Source organism: Scleropages formosus, chromosome 4 (assembly GCF_900964775.1).
Source record: "Scleropages formosus chromosome 4, fSclFor1.1, whole genome shotgun sequence".
Lineage (NCBI taxonomy): Eukaryota > Metazoa > Chordata > Actinopteri > Osteoglossiformes > Osteoglossidae > Scleropages > Scleropages formosus.
In genome coordinates this window covers 9,554,265-9,573,415 of record NC_041809.1, presented here as the reverse complement: position 1 = coordinate 9,573,415, position 19,151 = coordinate 9,554,265, and the positions used below count along the sequence as shown (strand labels likewise).

General features: G+C 44.9%; 1 protein-coding gene across 2 annotated transcripts; it reads left to right on the top strand.

The window, feature by feature from the left end:
* Window positions 1-3,726: 3,726 nt before the first annotated feature.
* On the top strand, window positions 3,727-11,875 carry csgalnact2 (chondroitin sulfate N-acetylgalactosaminyltransferase 2). Of its 2 annotated transcripts, none has more exons than XM_018749266.2 (9): window positions 3,727-3,896; window positions 5,581-5,772; window positions 5,934-6,678; window positions 8,516-8,732; window positions 9,040-9,141; window positions 9,425-9,603; window positions 9,879-9,973; window positions 10,113-10,194; window positions 10,687-11,875. In XM_018749266.2, the coding sequence occupies exons 3-9, from the start codon at window positions 6,027-6,029 to the stop codon at window positions 10,977-10,979; spliced, it is 1,620 nt and encodes a 539-aa protein (XP_018604782.1). In that variant the 5' UTR covers window positions 3,727-3,896; window positions 5,581-5,772; window positions 5,934-6,026; the 3' UTR covers window positions 10,980-11,875. The 2 variants fall into 2 exon arrangements, with proteins under 2 accessions (XP_018604782.1, XP_018604781.1); XM_018749265.2 differs by having other exon boundaries at window positions 5,894-6,678.
* Window positions 11,876-19,151: the final 7,276 nt, after the last annotated feature.

Genomic DNA, 19,151 nt, shown 5'->3' with positions numbered 1-19,151 from the left:
CAGTGAAACACACTCTCTCTGTCACTCACACACTATAAGAATAAAAACTTTTATTTGAAGAGCTCTTGAATCACCCTCTAAAAACAGTGTGAAATTAAATTATTGTAACAGCCTGGATTTTAATGGTACAAGCTGGAACCGCATGTAACACTTTCATGCAAATATGAGTCTGAAATATTAGCTTATTCTTTGTACCGGTATCCAGCGATCAAGCTGAATGTATGTACAAAATGAAAATTTTTTAAGATGTTGAATATTTCACGAGCATAAAAATTGCATAATTATATTTACGTTTTTGCTCGGGGTGCGGTGGTGCAGTGGGTTGGACCACGGTCCTGCTTTCCGGTGGGTCTGGGGTTCGAGTCCCGCTTGGGGTGCCTTGTGACGGACTGGCGTCCCGTCCTGGGTGTGTTCCCTCCCCCTCCGGCCTTACGCCCTGTGTTACCGGGTTGGCTCCGGTTCCCCGTGACCCCGTATGGGACAAGCGGTTCTGAAAATGTGTGTTTGTGTATTTACGTTTTTTTTTATTTAATTGATACTTTTCTCCAAAGCAACACACGATGTTACATTTGCAGTCGCTTGCAAAGATTATTCCTTTTATACAGCTAGGTGTTTTTTGCTGTGTCATTTCAGGGTAAATAAGGCAGGGATGTGAAACTGGGCCCTTTCATTGTACAAAAAGCCCTATCCATTGTGATACCTGCCGCCCCGTCATTATATCCTTATTTAAACAAATATCACTCTCGTGTGCATCCTGTGGACACAGGATGTAGCCTTGGCTCACCTGGCTTGGATTATCACTATATTTATATTACATTTACATGTATTCATTTAGCGGACACTTTTCTCCAAAGCGGCGTACATCTCATAGAAAATACAATGTGTTTATTATATTAGCAGAAAGAGAGACATAGTTGTAGACGTGTGATTGTTAAGTACAGTTAATTTCTTTCCACTATATGAACCAATGTTCATCACATGAGTAGCTGCATAAAACTTTATCAGAATATCCACGATTCCTGACCACCTTCCTAGTAATTTTTTTTGAGATATAAATAAACATTTACTTTACTTCATAGGAGTAGCTGTGTGAAGGTTTTTCGTTGTTTAACAGTTATGATCTCAAACTTGTAGTGGATAAACATTTACACCTTACATGAATTTAAGAGATTATGGGTGAATTGAGTCTGGAAGAGGTAAGATTTGAGACCCTTTTTAAATGTGGACAGAGATTCAGCAGTTCTGAGTGAGAGGGGGAGGTCGTTCCACCACAACAGAGACTAAGATGCAGACTCGTGATTCTAAAGTACAGGTAATTTGTCGCATTCCACCATATGAACCAATGTAGATTAACACGAGCAGCTGCATAAAGGTCAGGTGTGCAAATGTTAGAGAGCCTCATGCATGAACACATGTTTTGTGGCTTGCAGTAGAGGCAACTGGAGCCCCTTACCCAGGAAGATGGGTCATATTCTGTTTACTTTTGTGATGATGTGGTGTATATCAGCAAGCTTGATCATACACAGCTGCATTCCTGTGTGCAGGCAGGAGCACAAACAGTTTTTCTTGGTGAAAAAGTAAACATAGTTGGAGATGGAGTTGGAGTTGCTAGCCCAGAAGATGGCTTTTTTTTTAATTTTGATTTACCTTTCGGTCATTTTAATGAAAACTGTGATCCGTGTGCACTTCAAAGCAAGGACAGCTGGTAGTGGTTAGAGCTGCTGCTTTTGAACCAAAAGTTACAGGTTAAAATCTCACCTCCAGCTGCAGTACCCTTGAGCAAGGTACTTACTCTCATTTACTCCAGTGAAATTAACCAGCTGTTTAAACAGGCAAATAATGGTATTTAACATTGCAAGTCACTTTGGAGAAAAGCGTCAGCTAAATGAATAAATGTAGATGTGAAGCACAGAGCTACATTTCTAGGGTTCGTGCTCCAGCTGTGCTGCACCAATAGCTAAAGGTGAACAATCTGCAACTGCAAAAAAAAAAGAAAAAAAGAAAAAAAAGAAAAAAAAAAAGATATTTTGGGGGAAGGTGGTTGCTGTTACTGCAGCTTGCTGACTCAACATTAGGCCAGAGCAGGAAGCTTGCAGCTGGATGTCAGCATGACTTCTGCACCTACAGCTAATAAACGGAATATCAAAGCTTCAAATTTATTATATTATCAACCGTCACTTTGCTGAGGGGGGGGTGCGGTGGCACAGCGGGCTTGGCTGGGGTCCTGCTCTCTGGTGGGTCTGGGGTTCAAGTCCTGCTTGGGGTGCCTTGCAGTGGACTGGTGTCCCATCCTTGGTGTTGTCTCCCTCTCCAGCCTTACGCCCTATATTACTGGGTTAGGCTCCGGCTCACTGCGACCCTGCTTGGGGCGAGTGGTTTCAGCTTGTGTGCGTGTGTGTGTGTTTTGCTGACTTCTTTAACCAAGGCTACATATAGCGATAGGTTTATACAACCACAAGCCACTTGGAGATATTTAATAGCTGGGAATTTTTTGTACCATAGTAATTCAGCTAGTATAGTGATTAGAGTGGCTGCCTTTGAGCTCAGAGACTGCAGGTTCAAATTACACCTCCTACTGTCATAGCCTTGAGCAATTTATTTACCTTAAAATTGCCCAACTCTATAAATAGTTAAGTATTTGCAGGAAGATTAACAATTTGAATTACTTTGGAGAAAAGTGAGCCGATTGCAATATTTTCGTCAATGGTCCTGGGAGGTGGGTTTGACACGGACCTTCGAGCTGCTCTTCTACCTCTTTCCCTGCTTTTTTTATTCCACATACACGTGAGCTCGCATTCATTAGTGTAATGGCAACACCTTGCCTTCTGTGCCATGTTTTACAGGGTAAAAAGTCACAATATAATATAAATTTCTGTACATAGAACATGTGTTGCCAGGGGCCGCTTCAAAAATGATGTGATGGCAAAGGTACCCAAAGGTATGAATCCTGTCTTTTATTAGAACGCTTCATTAAAATGTATGCTGGGCATGTAAATGAAGTGGGCAGCTTGAAAGGAATTGTCTCAATTCTTATAACCTAAAAATCCAGATGTCCCATAGCACAGAAAAAGAAAAGAAAAATAACAATTTGCAATATCCTTCATTTTCAAAGAAAAAAATTAATTTATTAATACTTTAAATGTGTTTCTGTTTAATCCCTGGCTTTGTTTCATGTTGGTTGAAAGCACTCGGAATTTTAGGTTCACTGAGTCCTTTCAGGTGCATCGAGTCATTGTTTCTTTTGTTAGTGCCGGTAAAACATATGCTTTTTTAAAAGAAAGGAACACAACTGGAGAATTTTTCAAACTACTGGAAGGGTTCTTAACACCGTTCTCGGTTTGAGTAAAAGTGATATTAATAGCCCAATGAAAGCATTACCGTGCAAAAAGCTTTATTTAGAAGCACATTAACTTAACCCCACACTTTTCTGTATGCCTACACCTTTAAGAAAAGGGGTTCTCGGTGTGCTGTGTGCCTACACCTTTAAGAAAGGGGTTCTCAGTGTGGGGTTCTCGGTGTTCTGTGTGCCTACACCTTTAAGAAAAGGGGTTCTCGGTGTGCTGTGTGCCTACACCTTTAAGAAAGGGGTTCTCCATGTGCTGTGTGCCTACACCTTTAAGAAAGGGGTTCTCAGTGTGCTGCATGCCTACACCTTTAAGAAAAGGGTTCTCGGTGTGCTGTATCCCTACACCTTTAAGAAAGGTCTCGACTGAGTGACGCGCGACTACACCTTTAAGAAAACGCTTCTGTGACTTGTTTCCCCTACAAAGAGACCGGAAGTGGATCTCGACCGTTTGCTCTCCGAGCTCCGGCTCAGTTGGTCTCCGTCGCTCTCTCGTTCCCGCTGACGGAAAAGCTGCGTAGCCGACGGTCACAGTGTGAATTGGCAGAAGGGGGTAAGTGGCTGAGAAACGCGCCTTTGTATCACAAGCTTCTGAAAACGCTATTTTTATAAAATGTGTGATTAATTGGCCGGCGCGGTCCCGGCGTTCCTCGGTCGCACGAACGACCACGCGCACTCTCGGGTTCCTCTTTTTTCCTTTTTTTTTAATATGAAAACCCGCCGTTTGTGCAAACATGCCATGGGAATAACTGAGTAACGTGGGGTAAAAACGAGAATAATCATCAGGGCAGAGTGCGGATCTTTGCCGGCGATGTTGAGTCCGCCGCTTGGAGCCTTTCTCTTCTGTTTTTGTGATATTTTAATTATTATTATTATCAGCTTCGTTTTTCTCTGACACTCAGCGGACCCGAGGCTCAGTGTGCATGTCTGCAAACTTTTTTTTTTTTTTTTGTGTGTGGAGGTTCCAAAGACAGACACACGTGACGTGACGAGTGATCCGCGGCTTTCGAACCCGGAGCCAAGTGGCAGTGGCTGCGTGGCACCAGCGCTACCCGCCGCGCGCACGTGTGTGTGTGTGTGTGTGTGTGTGTGTTTCTCTGCCGTTAAAACACGACTGACGTTTCATCTTCACATGTGTCAGGTTTTATATTTTGGCTTGTAAATGTTGGACTTTTTTTTTTTTTTTTTTTTTTTTCTCTTCTCCCCCCGGGGGACGACGACGTGTAAAACGTAGTAAACATTTAAATAACGCTGGAAAGTGTGAAAGCCAAACCAGAAGCAGAAGTGGCTGTTCTTCCCACAGCTGCTGGGTAGTAAAGCTGTAATATAAGAGTCGTGTCGGCTTGGAAAGGGGAACACGATGGGCAAAATCTGCATTGCTGGGAAGTGCTCATTAAGGGCATCCTGTGTTTTTTTTTTTTTTTTTTTTTTTGTCTCTCTTGTGGAGCAACAAACAAAAAACAGACACACCAAGGCAAAGGGTAGGTGTGCGTGTGTGTGTGTGTCTCTTTTTATTGCTGCTGTCAAAGCAGTTTGTGTAGCAAGTTCTTCTATTGGTATAGGAAGTGTGGTTTTTTTTTTTTTCCCTCCCCCATTCTAAGACCCCCCACACACACACATCACTGGCTGAAATGTGAAACACATCAGCTTCGGCATGCCTTTCACACACGTCCAGAAAACGCCCCTAGGTAGCGAGATTCGAGCGTGGAGCTCACAACTAGGTGTGTGTGTGTGTGTGTGTGTGGAGTTTCTTTAAAAGCAGATCAAGTGAGTTCTGTCGCTGTTGTGAGCTGCATGGGACGACAGGCAGTGACATCGAGGGAGGTTAAACAAAATCAAGACTGAGCTGGGTCATTTTTACAGTATCGGTGCGGGACCTCGATTGATGGTACTGCAGCAGGAGTGGGGTTTTGAACCCATGTCCTTTGACCGCAAGCTGACAGCTCCGACGGCTACGTTGCTGGCCAGCGAGACTGCTTTTGAGCTTTTTTTTTTTTACTACATTGTCTTTACTCACTTCGTTTCTCAATCTTGCATTTCCCTTCCCCCTCCATCCTTTTGCCAGTAAAATTTGACAAGCAGTCGCTCCACCAGAGTGCGGAGGTGAAATTCTCTTTGCTCTCTGTGTGGACGTTTGGAAACATGCAGATTTTAGGAATTCCTTAACTCACAAAGTTGCCTTCAAGTTGGGTCTTAAATTTGGCATGAAAGTCATATCCCCTCCCTTTCCCTTTCAGGTCGGGCCTTCATGTTCTGACTGGGAAAATGGGGCTTTACCACAGTGTTGCGGTTGCTAGGTGACCGGAGCAGCACGGCACTTGCGGGACTGACAATGAGCAAGGCGTCTCTCGGCGCGCAACCTCTTCGCTCCGGCTGAACGCGAGAGTGGGTGGCGACGAGAGCAAGACGAGCGGTTTCCTCCTGGTCAGGTGAGCTCTCTTTCCGGAAGCTTTGCGTTTGCCTTAAAACGTGCACCGATTTAATTTTGTCCGAAATCGTCGGCGTGCGTGGTTTTATTTGAAAGACTTTCTGAATGCGTTCTCGTTGCAGGAAGTCCCAGTCGACATGATTTTTTTCTCTTTGCGGCCAGGCGTCTCCGGAGCTATTGGTTTTTACGTGTGGCTGACAGCCTCCAGCTCGGCGAAGAGGGATGGTGCTTTGTGACCCATGAGAGCCTCCCATCATGCCCAGACGAGGCCTGCTGCTGCAAGGCCGGGCGCGATGGCTGCTCCTCGGGGTCTTCCTGCTGCTGGCGCTCATGCTCTTCGTGTACCTACTGGAATGCGGCCCCACGGCGGACGCTAGCTCGGCGCTGGCGGGGTTCGGAGGGGAGCCCTACGCGAAGGAGCACTACCAGGCCCTGCTGCAGGAGCAGGAGGAGCGCCACCAGAGCCGCGTCTCCAGCCTCAAGCGTCAGATCGCCCAACTCAAGCAGGAGCTCCAGGAGATGGGGGCCAAGCTGAAGGTGCTGCAGGAGAAGAAGGACTCCACGGGCCAGGGCAGAATGGAAGCCCGCGATCAGGAGCCCGGCGACCTCCTCGAGTTCCTCCACTCCCAGATCGACAAGGCGGAGGTGAGTACCGGGGCGCGACTCCCAAGCGAGTACGCCCTGGTGCCCTTCGAGAGCTTCACCGCCACCAAGGTCTACCAGCTGGAGATGGGCCTGACCCGGCACCCGGAGGAGAAGCCTGTCCGCAGGGATCGCAGAGATGAGCTGACGGAGGTTATCGAGGCCGCGCTGGATGTGATCAATAACCCCGACGATGATGACGGACAGGAGGACGAAGACATGCCCTTGCAGAAGCAGACATATACAGAGAATGACTTTGTTGAAGGTAGGTACATGTCCCACCAATGAGTTAAAAAGAGGACACGGGCTTTGTTTTGTGCTTTAATAATAATAATAATAGCCCTTTTCTCCAAAGCGACTTATATTGTTGGGTTTATAGAATAAGCTGCTTACAAGGATTTAGCCATTTATACAGCTGTATCAATTCAGGGTGTGTACCTTGCTCGTGGGTACTACGTCAGGAGCAGGGGTTTGAGTGGGGGGGGTCCTTTTGATTGCACGACGACAGCTTTAACCACTACGCCATCTGCTGGTCTTAAAGGAAAAAATACTTATTATAGCTGTATGTCTGGCACAACACTCTTCAGAGACTGCGTAGACATGACTCCTTTATTATATCGGTTCACCGCGTCAGTACTGCTGTACGAGTGAGATCTTCAGAGTCTTTTGTGATTTAATGGCTCGGAATTTAATTTTTTATTATTAAATTCTAAACGCTGAGCGTTGACTAGTAACGTTCCCGCAGAACTAGGAACGCAACTACTTTGGTCTCGTACTCCCTGTAAGTCGCAGGGCTCAGGGACCGCTTGCGTGCGTCTCGGCGAGAAGTTTGTATTTCACGAGATGTCAGCTCTCCTTCAGCGCCGTAGAACCCGCTGAACTTGTGGAAATATGAGTGGCATCTAGAGCACAATTCAATTGTACAGATACTAAAAGCTTTTAGTGCCGCGACATTCTTGAATGTAGGCTTTATTCTCCAAGCTCGAAAAATGTGCTTTTACGGTTGCATTTATTATTATTTATTCTTTATCATTACCGATTGTCCAGGTCAGCTGCTTTCCATTAACTTGTACGGGTGCATTTCGCTGGTCGTGCAGACGGCAGGCCGGCTTCTGTCGTTGCCCTCCTGAGAAAAGAAGGGAACAAAGAGCCATTTACGTCTGCCAAATGTATTTATTAGAGCTGGAACAGGCCCAAGCTTCTTTAAAGTGGCATTAATACATTTTCGGCAGCTTTGCCCTTTACTTCTGCGAAGCCTTTAGTTTATTGTCAACTTTGACCTTTGAAATGACCGGTTTAAGCTGCATTTTCGTGGTTAGCCCCGCCCGCTCGAAACAGTCGCTGCGGAAATACACAACGCACCCAAATATAAACGTGTTATATGAAAGCGAATATAAACATCTACGTTCCCAATCTAAGTATGACCGCTTGACATTTTTCTGTGCTGCAAGTGAAATTATTTGCAATGTGGGTCCTCATCACACTGAAAGATCCCAGCCTTTATCTCCTTATATCATAAATACATAGTGGTTTATGCTGGAACATTTTACAACAGTGGAATGTAAATGTTCTGTGTACGTGAAATCACCGCAAGGTTGTGTTCACAGTAGATGCAGCACAAGTGTAAAGCTTCCAGCTATAAGTTATAGTGCTTTAAGAAGCCTGTGATGTTCACTTTTCCTGTTGATGCTTTAATGTACAAGACACATATTGGCCTAAGCGGAGGTACTTGAGCAGATCAGCTTGGTATGATTGTTGCCTATAAAGACTGTTTGGTTGCATTTTAACAAAAAAAAAATAAAAAAATTGTGATATGTGACGGTTGTAATTAAAATGAATTTGCCTGCTCCTGGTTAAGGCTTGCTTGTAATTTTATTTGCCTAAATGATATTGTTTCATCCAGTAGGATTACAAAGAAGGAATTGTTCATTTGCACGGCGAGGGGGGTGGGGGAGTAATTGCTGCTCAACGTTTCTTTCTCCTGCATTTGAGCTCTGGCTGTTTTAAATCCATCATTTAAAGAAGAGGGTTGGTTTGTCAGTTCTGCCCTCTTTCCTGGCTGGTGTGCGATCTCCATCCTCTCCGTCTCTCCCTCCTTCCAGGGCTGTACCGCACCGAGCGAGACAAAGGCACTCTCTACGAGCTCTTCTTCAGTAAGGAGGAGGCCACCGACTTCCGGCACGTCACCCTGTTCCGTCCCTTCGGGCCCCTCATGAAAGTGAGGAGCACGTCGGTGGAGACGGCCGGAGTCGTCATCAACCTCATCGTGCCGCTTTCGGGGAGGACTGAGGCCTTTGTGCAGTTTCTGCACAACTTCAGGTGGGGCCTCAGCATCCTCGAGGTTTGCTGGTCTCTGCTTAATCCTTCCACACCCGGAACATATTTTGTGGTCTGCAGTTAGTGTTGTGGGTAACTCTAATACTGCACCAGCTGTCCAAAGTGAATCTGTAGCTATAGAAACACCCCACATAGGGCCCAGTGTGTCACACCGCGATGCCCAGGACCCATGGACAGCTACTGGTTACTTAGACCCCCCCCCCACTGAGGTGCTGTGTTTATAGATGAGTTGGCCTTCTGATCGCCCACGTTTGTGCCTGGTGTTTAATTCCGTCAGTGTTTCCTGCAGGGAAGTCTGCGTTCAGCAAGACAGGCGAGTACACCTTACGGTGGTCTACTTTGGACAGGAAGGACTCCTGCAGGTCAGGTCCTCTTTGGACAAATTGTCCAGGTCGGTATATCCAGTTTAGCAGTGCCTTTTAAAACATGCTTGGAAATGTCAACATTCATTCCAATAAAATACCTTTAATTTTTACTTTCGTACTTTGCACTATAATATCTTTTATTAGTATACCGTTTGTTTATATTTGTTATATATTAGATGTTTTGATTTGTTTGTTAATGTTAGTATTTGGTCATTTTAAATCTTATTTTTACATCTTAGCTATACATTTTGGAATGCATCATTCCTGCCCCGTGTCCCTATTGCCTTATTGCTGGGCTTTTATTCACAGGGAGGATAGTTTCTCCAACTACACTCTGATCCCTGTGGACGAGGAGTTTTCCAGGGGCAGGGGCTTGGACATTGGGGCCCATGCGTGGAAAAAGGGCGACGTGCTCATGTTTTTTTGCGACGTTGATGTTTACTTCACAGCCGAGTTCCTCAACACCTGCCGCCTTAATGCTTCTCCGAGTACGTTTCTCCTGGCGGTTCTTGTCACGCTGGATTTCAGTGTGTGCTTCTCCTGATCTAATTGTGGAAAAGAGCAATAGTTTAAAATACTGCCATTACACTTGGTGTTTTACTTTTTAATATATTTTAAATTAGTATATATAAGGAGATGCTTTATATTATCTCAACAGTTCAGAGAGAGGCTTTTATATTTGGTCTAATTTTCACTTTAATGAAATGACTCCACAAACTTTTTTTTTTCCTCCATAAACTTATCAGTGTTTGTCTTTTCTCAGACAAAAGAGTGTTTTATCCAGTGTTGTTCAGCCTGTATAATCCTGCCATAGTTTATGGCAATATGGAGCTTACTCCCCCCATCGAACACCAGCTTGTAAGTGACATGAAAAATAATTAGTAGTTGTATTTATGTCCAAACTGAATTGATCGTTAGTCTTGCATTGGTAGACTGGTGGGAAAGGATCAAGGGCACTGAGCAAAGTGTGACAATGGAATCTATTTTGTCTATTCAGATTCATAAAAAGGATACTGGTTTCTGGAGGGACTTTGGCTTTGGGATGACCTGTCAATATCGATCAGATTTTCTCAACATTGGTAAGTTTGCCCTAATAATGTCACAATTTACTGAACATTTAAAACTGCTGTATGCTTTGAGACACGGCTATAACTCCACATGGGAAGGGTCTCGGTCAGGACAACTGTCCGCCTTGCTCGCCGTCAACAGTCGTTGGGCCTTCTGGTCTTTCCGCCATAGTTCCTCTTCCACATCGAGAGAGAGGAGGGAAATATCAGTGTCAATGCCAATATTTACAGTGGAGAAAGGTTGTCTACTGTTCATTTTGGTTGTTGAATTTAACTTAGATTCTTTAATCTAGTCAGTTGAACAGCAGAATAAATCCACTTCATCTTATATGCTGTATTGGATAGAGGCCTGTCCATATGTTCCACAAATACATTTTATTAAAGAGAGCATTTCATAGAATGAAATGTGTAAAATTAAGTTATAACGATTACTTAATGTGCCGGAGATCACCAAGTCAAGTCTGCTTTCCCTTGTCACCTTTGCCATCTTCTTGCCCTGCTCAGGAGGTTTTGACCTGGAGGTGAAAGGCTGGGGGGTGGAGGACGTTCACCTGTACAGGAAGTACCTGCGCAGCGAGCTCATAGTGGTGCGCACGCCCGTCTCGGGTCTCTTCCACCTGTGGCATGAAAAGCAGTGTGCCGATGAGCTGACCCCTGAGCAGTACCGCATGTGCATCCAGTCCAAGGCGATGAACGAAGCCTCGCACTCGCATCTAGGCATGCTGGTGTTCCGCGAAGAGATCGAGAGCCACCTTCGCAAACAGGCTTTCAATGTTCAGAGGAAGCCTGAGGAGTAAAGCAGCCTCTGGAGAAGCTCTGGGACTGTACCTCTGAGCGGTCGGGGCCGCGGCCCACTTGACCGCATCGTTCTGTAACGTAGAGCGAGCACGTCAGCAGCAGATTTGGCCCCGCTCTTTGGAGGAGGGAAAGGGAAACTTGACACCTACGTCCACTTGTTTCAGAATAATTTTACACCCGATACGATGTACGTAAATCAGACTTGCTTGTAAGAACTTGTCTGAGGTTTGTCTTCCAGAAGATCTACACTGTAGTGTAGTGTTTTTTTTAAACACAAATTCTAGCTGTAGTTTGTAAAGCCATGTGTTGCTATTGCTTAAAAGTGCAATGACAAAAAGGGACCTTTCTGTGTAATTTGAGGACTTGCACAATGCAAAACGAGGGTTTAATGTAATTAAAACTAGATCACGTGCACAGACAATTAAAAATAGCCTGAATGTACGAATACTGTAGTAACTAGTACACTGTTCTTGGCAGTTAAAGCTCAAACCTGTCAAACGCAGCCAATATGTGTGTTAACATAATACTCACACAGCACTGCAGAAGTTAAGACAGTTCTGCTGCACCCCTGTACTGTGGACTGACACTTGGTGCCTCGTTGCTTGATTGGCCCTTGCAGTGTGAATTTGCTGTTTCGGCATTGCTGTCTCAACCAGTCGCTGACTCGATGTGAGAGAAGGGTGGGTTTCTTTTATTTTAAACTTTAAAAATGTTTTAAATTTCAGTGGTCACAGCACATTCTAATAGGTCATTCCTGGCACCTCACAATGGCTGTTTTCTTCATTTTTTTTTTTTTTAACAAAATGGTCCAGACTGAATTGTACCTTTTTATTCTTTGTAAAAGTTGCTTGGACTAAACTGCATCCTGCCTTCATTTTCGCAAATTAAAATGCTACACTTTACGAGGGTGTCAAACTTGTATGATTAAAAGAGGGACAAAAGTTACTCAAAGTGCTCGACACACACACATTTTCAGAACCGCTTGTCCCACACGGGGTCGCGGGGGAACCGGAGCCTACCCGGCAACACAGGGCGTAAGGCCGGAGGGGGGAGGGGACACACCCAGGACGGGACGCCAGTCCACCGCAAGGCACCCCAAGCGGGTCTTGAACCCCAGACCCACCGGAGAGCAGGACTGTGGTCCAACCCACTGTGCCACCCTGTGCTCAAGACATGTGTGTAAATCAAAGATATGCAATGAATAATAGGAGTAAAAACCAAGTTGCACCGTCAGCGGTTGTAGGGGAGGGAGAAAAAAAAACTAACAGGATTACAGGAGAGAAAAATCATTGGGGTCCAAGTCCAACTGGCTTCCTACCCTTCCTGGCTTCCCGGGTGCTGTATCATTATTACTAAATTATAGTGTTTAACAGGCGTGTTCCGGAATGGCCAAGTACTTCACCAGACAAGTGCTGTCAGATCAACCTGGTCATTTACAGCGGTACAGGGACAAGCAATGTAACGGTGAAGGTTATTCCAGGTGTGCTGGCACCTGGGGACGTTGCTTGGGAGAGCAGGTAAATGTTTTGTACGATGTGATAGACGGCAGCACCGAGACCCGCTCAGACAGCTGGAGAGAGCAGCACTTGGCAGCTTCATTCACAGTAAGCTAAGCAAGGGGAGCTGGAGTTATTCCAGGAATCATAAGACACCCGACATCCTGTGATCAAAGACCTTTGTGGCTTATACATACTAATATGTTTTGAAAAATAAGTAGGAGCTAAACCCTTGAAAGCCTTGTAAGTACGCAATAGGGTTCTGAGGCTCTTCTGAGCTTTGCTAGGAAGCAGAGCAGAGACTGAAGGACGTATGCAATCATGCCTTGTGTGTCGTCTCTCAGCCCTTTTGCAGCACTCCGAAGATGTGCAGCATCGCAGAAGTGGTCTTTGGAAGCTTCAATTAAAGCATAACAGATACCCATAAGGGGAAAATACAAGGACTAGTTTCAACAAAGGGGGTGCGGTGGCGCAGTGGGTTGGACCGCAGTCCTGCTCTCCGGTGGGTCTGGGGTTCGAGTCCCGCTTGGGGTGTCTTGCGACGGACTGGCGTCCCGTCCTGGGTGTGTCCCCTACCCCTTTGGCCTTACGCCCTGTGTTACCGGGTAGGCTCCGGTTCCCCCGTGACCCCGTATGGGATGAGCGGTTCTGAAAATGTGTGTGTGTGTGTGTGTGTAGTTTCAACAAAAAAAATCTTAATTTCACAATATTTGCACTCAGACCCCAAAAACCTAAATAGAAGAAAATGGCCTTGTAGCTCTATTGCATAATTTGATATTTCTCTACACTTTTTCCTCATGCAAATAACTAATTTGGGAAGTATATATATCTATATGTACACATGGGAGTCATACGATGATACTGTTTTAAGTTTTCAAAAATATAATTGTCTCCAAAAGCCTATGAACTCCCACAAAATGCTTGAAACACTGGAAACATTGCAGCGCTTTACAATTGTGTTCATTCAACTGAATTTAAAACACCAAAAGAGACCCACGGCTGCAGAGAAACCACTTATAAACTTCAGATGTAAAACTGTTTAGAGAAAGCACTTGATATAAAAATAAAGGTCATAGATGAAGGTATTAGAAAAATCCTAAATTTCAGACCAGAACTGACCAATTTTGTGTATCCAAGTTTCAGAATAAACCAGACACGGCTGTGCAACAAGAAAATACAAAATACACACACACACACACACACACACACACACACATTTTCAGAACCGCTTGTCCCATACAGGGTCGCGGGGAACCGGAGCCTACCCGGTAATACAGGGCGTAGGGCCGGAAGGGGAGAGGACACACCCAGGACGGGACGCCAGTCCATCGCAAGGCACCCCAAGCGGGACTCAAACCCCAGACCCACTGGAGAGCAGGACTGCGGTCCAACCCACTGCGCAACCACGCCCCCCATACAAAATACAATAAGTATAAAATATTACCTTTAAGACTTAAGAACTTCTTTATATTCATGTCAATGTAAAAATTTACATAGTTTTGCAACAGCTGAAGTATCAGTGAAAGATATTCCAGGAATACAATCTTCCATAAGTGAAAATTTTTAAACAACTTCAACAAAAAAAATCAAAAGATCTCAGTTTCAACTTCTATGTTCAAAGTGAGTATAAACAGTGCTGGAACAGTAGAAAATCAAATAAACGCTAGTGTTGGGACGGAATTGAAAAAGAAATAATTTATATGAAACTACAAACACCAATAAGGGATTTTAAACATATGGCAATTGATCCACTTGTGTGTTCAGTTGTCAACAAAAACAAATAAAAAGGTAATATCAATAACCAGAAAATTTTCAGAATCTATAATAAAACTTGTACAGTGTAATTATATAAATAAACCCTAATGCAAACCCTAACCCTAATGCAAACCGTAGCTCAACCCTAACTCTAGCCCGAACCCTAATGCAAACCCTAACCCAACCCTAACGTCAGCTCTAACCCTAATGCAAACCCTAGCTCAACCCTAACTCTTGCCCGAACCCTAATGCAAACCCTAACCCAACCCTAACGTCAGCTCTAACCCTAATGCAAACCCTAGCTCAACCCTAACTCTTGCCCGAACCCTAATGCAAACCCTAACCCAACCCTAACGTCAGCTCTAACCCTAATGCAAACCCTAGCTCAACCCTAACTCTTGCCCGAACCCTAATGCAAACCCTAACCCAACCCTAACACCAGCTCTAACCCTAATGCAAACACTAGCCAAACCCTAACTCTAGACCTAACCCTAATGCAAACCCTAACCCAACCCTAACACCAGCTCTAACCCTAATGCAAACCCTAGCCTAACCCTAAGTCTAACCCTAACCCTAATGCAAACCCTAACCCTACCCTAACGCCAGCTATAACCCTAATGCAAACCCTAGTCCAACCCTAACTCTAACCCTAACCCTAATGCAAACCATAGCCCAACCCTACCTCTAACCCTAACCCCTAATGCAAACCCTAACCCAACCCTAAAGCCAGCTCTAACCCTAATGCAAACCATAGCTCAACCCTAACTCTTGCCCGAACCCTAATGCAAACCCTAACCCAACCCTAACATCAGCTCTAACCCTAATGCAAACCTTGACGCCAGCTCTAACCCTATTGCAAACCCTAGCCCAACCCTAACTCTAGCCCTAACCCTAATGCAAACCTTAACCCAACCCTAACGTCAGCTCTAACCCTAATGCAAAGCCTAGCTCAACCCTAACTCTTGCCCGAACCCTAATGCAAACCCTAACCCGACCCTAACACCACCTCTAACCCTAATGCAAACACTAGCCTAACCCTAACGCCAGCCCTAACCCTAATGCAAACCCTAGCCTAACCCTGTCTAACCCTAACCCTAATGCAAACCCTAACCCAATCCTAACGCCAGCTATAACCGTAATGCAAACCCTAGCCCAACCCTAACACCAGCTCTAACCGTAATGCAAACCCTAGCTCAACCCTAACTCTTGCCCGAACCCTAATGCAAACCCTAACCCAACCCTAACGTCAGCTCTAACCCTAATGCAAACCCTAGCTCAACCCTAACTCTTGCCCGAACCCTAATGCAAACCCTAACCCAACCCTAACGTCAGCTCTAACCCTAATGCAAACCCTAGCTCAACCCTAACTCTTGCCCGAACCCTAATGCAAACCCTAACCCAACCCTAACGTCAGCTCTAACCCTAATGCAAACCCTAGCTCAACCCTAACTCTTGCCCGAACCCTAATGCAAACCCTAACCCAACCCTAACACCAGCTCTAACCCTAATGCAAACACTAGCCAAACCCTAACTCTAGACCTAACCCTAATGCAAACCCTAACCCAACCCTAACACCAGCTCTAACCCTAATGCAAACCCTAGCCTAACCCTAAGTCTAACCCTAACCCTAATGCAAACCCTAACCCTACCCTAACGCCAGCTATAACCCTAATGCAAACCCTAGTCCAACCCTAACTCTAACCCTAACCCTAATGCAAACCATAGCCCAACCCTACCTCTAACCCTAACCCCTAATGCAAACCCTAACCCAACCCTAAAGCCAGCTCTAACCCTAATGCAAACCCTAGCTCAACCCTAACTCTTGCCCGAACCCTAATGCAAACCCTAACCCAACCCTAACATCAGCTCTAACCCTAATGCAAACCTTGACGCCAGCTCTAACCCTAATGCAAACCCTAGCCTAACCATAAGTCTAACCCTAACCCTAATGCAAACCCTAACCCAACCCTAACGCCAGCTATAACCCTAATGCAAACCCTAGCCCTAACCCTAATGCAAACCCTAGTCCAACCCTAACTCTAATCCTAACCCTAATGCAAACCCTAACCAACCCTAACACCAGCCCCAATCCTAATGCAAACTCTAACCCAACCCTAACGCCAGCTCTAACCCTCATGCAAACCCTAGCCCAATCCAAACTCTAACCCTAACCCTAATGTAAACCCTAACCCAACCTTAACTCTAGCCCTAACCCTAATGCAAACCCTAACCCAACCTTAACTCCAGCCCTAACCCTAATGCAAACCCTAACCCAACCCTAACGCCAGTCCTAACCCTAGCCAAACTCTAACTCGAGCCCTAACCCTAATGCAAACCAAACCCAACCCTAACACTAGCCCTAACCCTAATGCAAACCATAACCCTAATTCTAGTCCTAACGCAACCCTATCCCTTGCCCCAGCCCTCATCCTAACCCTATCCCCCGACCACACACAATTCATACACTCTCAGCTTAAAAATATATCCCCTCCAAAGCCCAACCCTGACCCAGAATATATCTTCCCTTGATACATAAACCCCAACCACATCACTGCACACTCACCACAGACATCTCCACCCCACCTGTATTTTGCCTACCTCCTCGGCTAAGAGTCAGTGAGTGACAATCGACTCAAGTCTATCCTTTTCTCAGCACATTGTAGCTACAGCTAGGACCTGCAGATACATCCTGCGTAATATCCACAGGATGTGTCCTTAGCTCACAACTGATTCTGCCCAACTACTTGTCCAGGCCACGGCAACATCCCGTCTGGACTACTGCAACTCTCTCATGTGGCCTTCCTGCTGCTGCTATCAAACCTCTACAGCTAATACAGAATGCTGTATCCTGAGTTGTGTTTGACTTGCCAAAGCGTTCGCTCCTCTACTTGTTTCTCTGCACATAGTTGCCCGGATCAAATTTAAGACCTTGGTTGTGACCTACAAATGCATCAATAGAACTGTTCCCAGATATCCACAGTACTTGATCATTTGCTACACGCCAACCAAACTGCTACACTCTTCCACATCTGCCCGCTTGGTGGTCATATGCACAAAAGGTAAAGCACGGAGGTTCTTGGTTCTAGCTCTGTTGTGGTGGAACAACTTCTCCCTCTCACTCAGATCTGCTGACCCTTTGTCCATATTTAAAAAGGGTCATAAAACTCATCTCTTCCAGACTCACTTCACCCATGATCTGTTAAGTTCATGTAAGGTATAAATGTTCCTGATCATGCTCAGATCAATCCTTTACAGAGCCACTTCTGCAATGTAACGTGAATGTTTATCTGTATCTCAATTTAAAAAAAAAAAAAAACTACTAGGAAGGTGATTAGGAATTGGCGATATTCTGGTAAAGTTTCATGCAGCTACTTGTGTGATGAACGTTGGTGCTTATGGTGAAGGAAACATTGTGCTTAATCACACATCTGCAGGTATGTCTCTTTCTGCTAAGGCAGAGCACACATTGTATTTTCTACGAGATGTACGTCGCTTTGGAGAAAAGCATCTGCTAAATTAATACGTCTAAATGTAAATGTAAATTCCACACTAGACCCACAAGGTCGAGACATAACCCCAAAGCAAATAAACAAAAAAATCCTCTAACAACACATGGGAATCTTGGTCCACCTTTCTCCCACAGCCAGAAACCCCATACACAAACCCACACATAGACAACTCTTTTACATACCTCCCAGCAACACGTGTTTAACCGGCATAACTCCACCACACACAAACACACTTAAAACAAAACAGACATGTTACAACCTGGAGGAGGACACAGTGTTGCCAGAGCAACCGAAACACAATTGTGTATACGAAGCCCATAATTTTCCTCAACCTAACTCTAGCCCTAACTTTAACCCTAAGTCCATCAGAGGAACGTTGAGGACATTTGAAACTTGCACTTTTATTGGTGTTATTTATAGAAATGGTGCCTGCTAAAGGATGACAGTGAGGGACTTTACCATGAGCAACAGCTTCGCGTACCCTCCTACTACTCAGGAAGGTATAAATAAAGGGTGTTGGGGACATTCTCCTTCTCTCCTCCCTTTGTTCTGCCAGACACACAGCCAGTCATGTGAACAGCTTTATTACATTTACATTTATTTATTTACCAGATGCTTTTCTCCAAAGTGACTTCCAATGAACTCTAGGTAGTGTTATCAGCCCACACACCTTATTCACCAAGGTGACTTACACTGCTAGATACACTACTTACAATGGATCACTCATCCACACATTAGTGGAAAACACACACACACACACACACACACAAAATGGGTGAACCTGAACAGCATGTCTTTGGACTATGGGAGGAAACCCATGCAGACACAGGAAGAACATGCAAACTCCACACAGACTGAGCAGGGATTGAACCCACTGATCTCACACCATCCAGGCGCTGTGAGACAACAGCGCTAATCGCTGTGCCAACATGCCGCCCAGTTATTGGTGGCTGCCAAGGACTTGCATCATATTCCATTGCAATGCATTTTAATACTTTAGCTTTCTTTGCCGCTATACGCATGTTTGACACATTGCATTTTGTGACAATTTTGATTACTTAAGGAGGGAGGGACGAGAGAGACTTACAGTGTACTAATATTGCAGTACTAGTTTTCCAGTTGCTTTTAATTCCTCATTTCACAGCCAGTTCACATACAAGTGCAAAGACAAATGATGACCTTTAATAAATCAGTGTGTCTTTTAAGGCAGGAATGTGTCACATATTTTGTATTATAAGATTTTCTGCTGTCACCGCTGAAAAGACCATCTGATCACAAATAGCAAAAGAAGGGTCATGTGTCACATTTACACAGAAACTTCCTAAACTTTTCTTCTCCCCCTACAATACTTCTTGCAAAGGATTTTAATGGTTAAAATGGAAATATTTTAATGGCACTGCAATCATGTAAA

Excerpts from the sequence above, each read along its gene's own strand:
- csgalnact2 (XM_018749266.2), top strand. The coding sequence starts at position 6,027 with ATGCCCAGACGAGGCCTGCTGCTGCAAGGCCGGGCGCGATGGCTGCTC. Across the intron at positions 6,679-8,515 it reads AGAGAATGACTTTGTTGAAG|GGCTGTACCGCACCGAGCGA; the intron begins GTAGGTACATGT and ends CCCTCCTTCCAG. Across the intron at positions 10,195-10,686 it reads ATCAGATTTTCTCAACATTG|GAGGTTTTGACCTGGAGGTG; the intron begins GTAAGTTTGCCC and ends TGCCCTGCTCAG.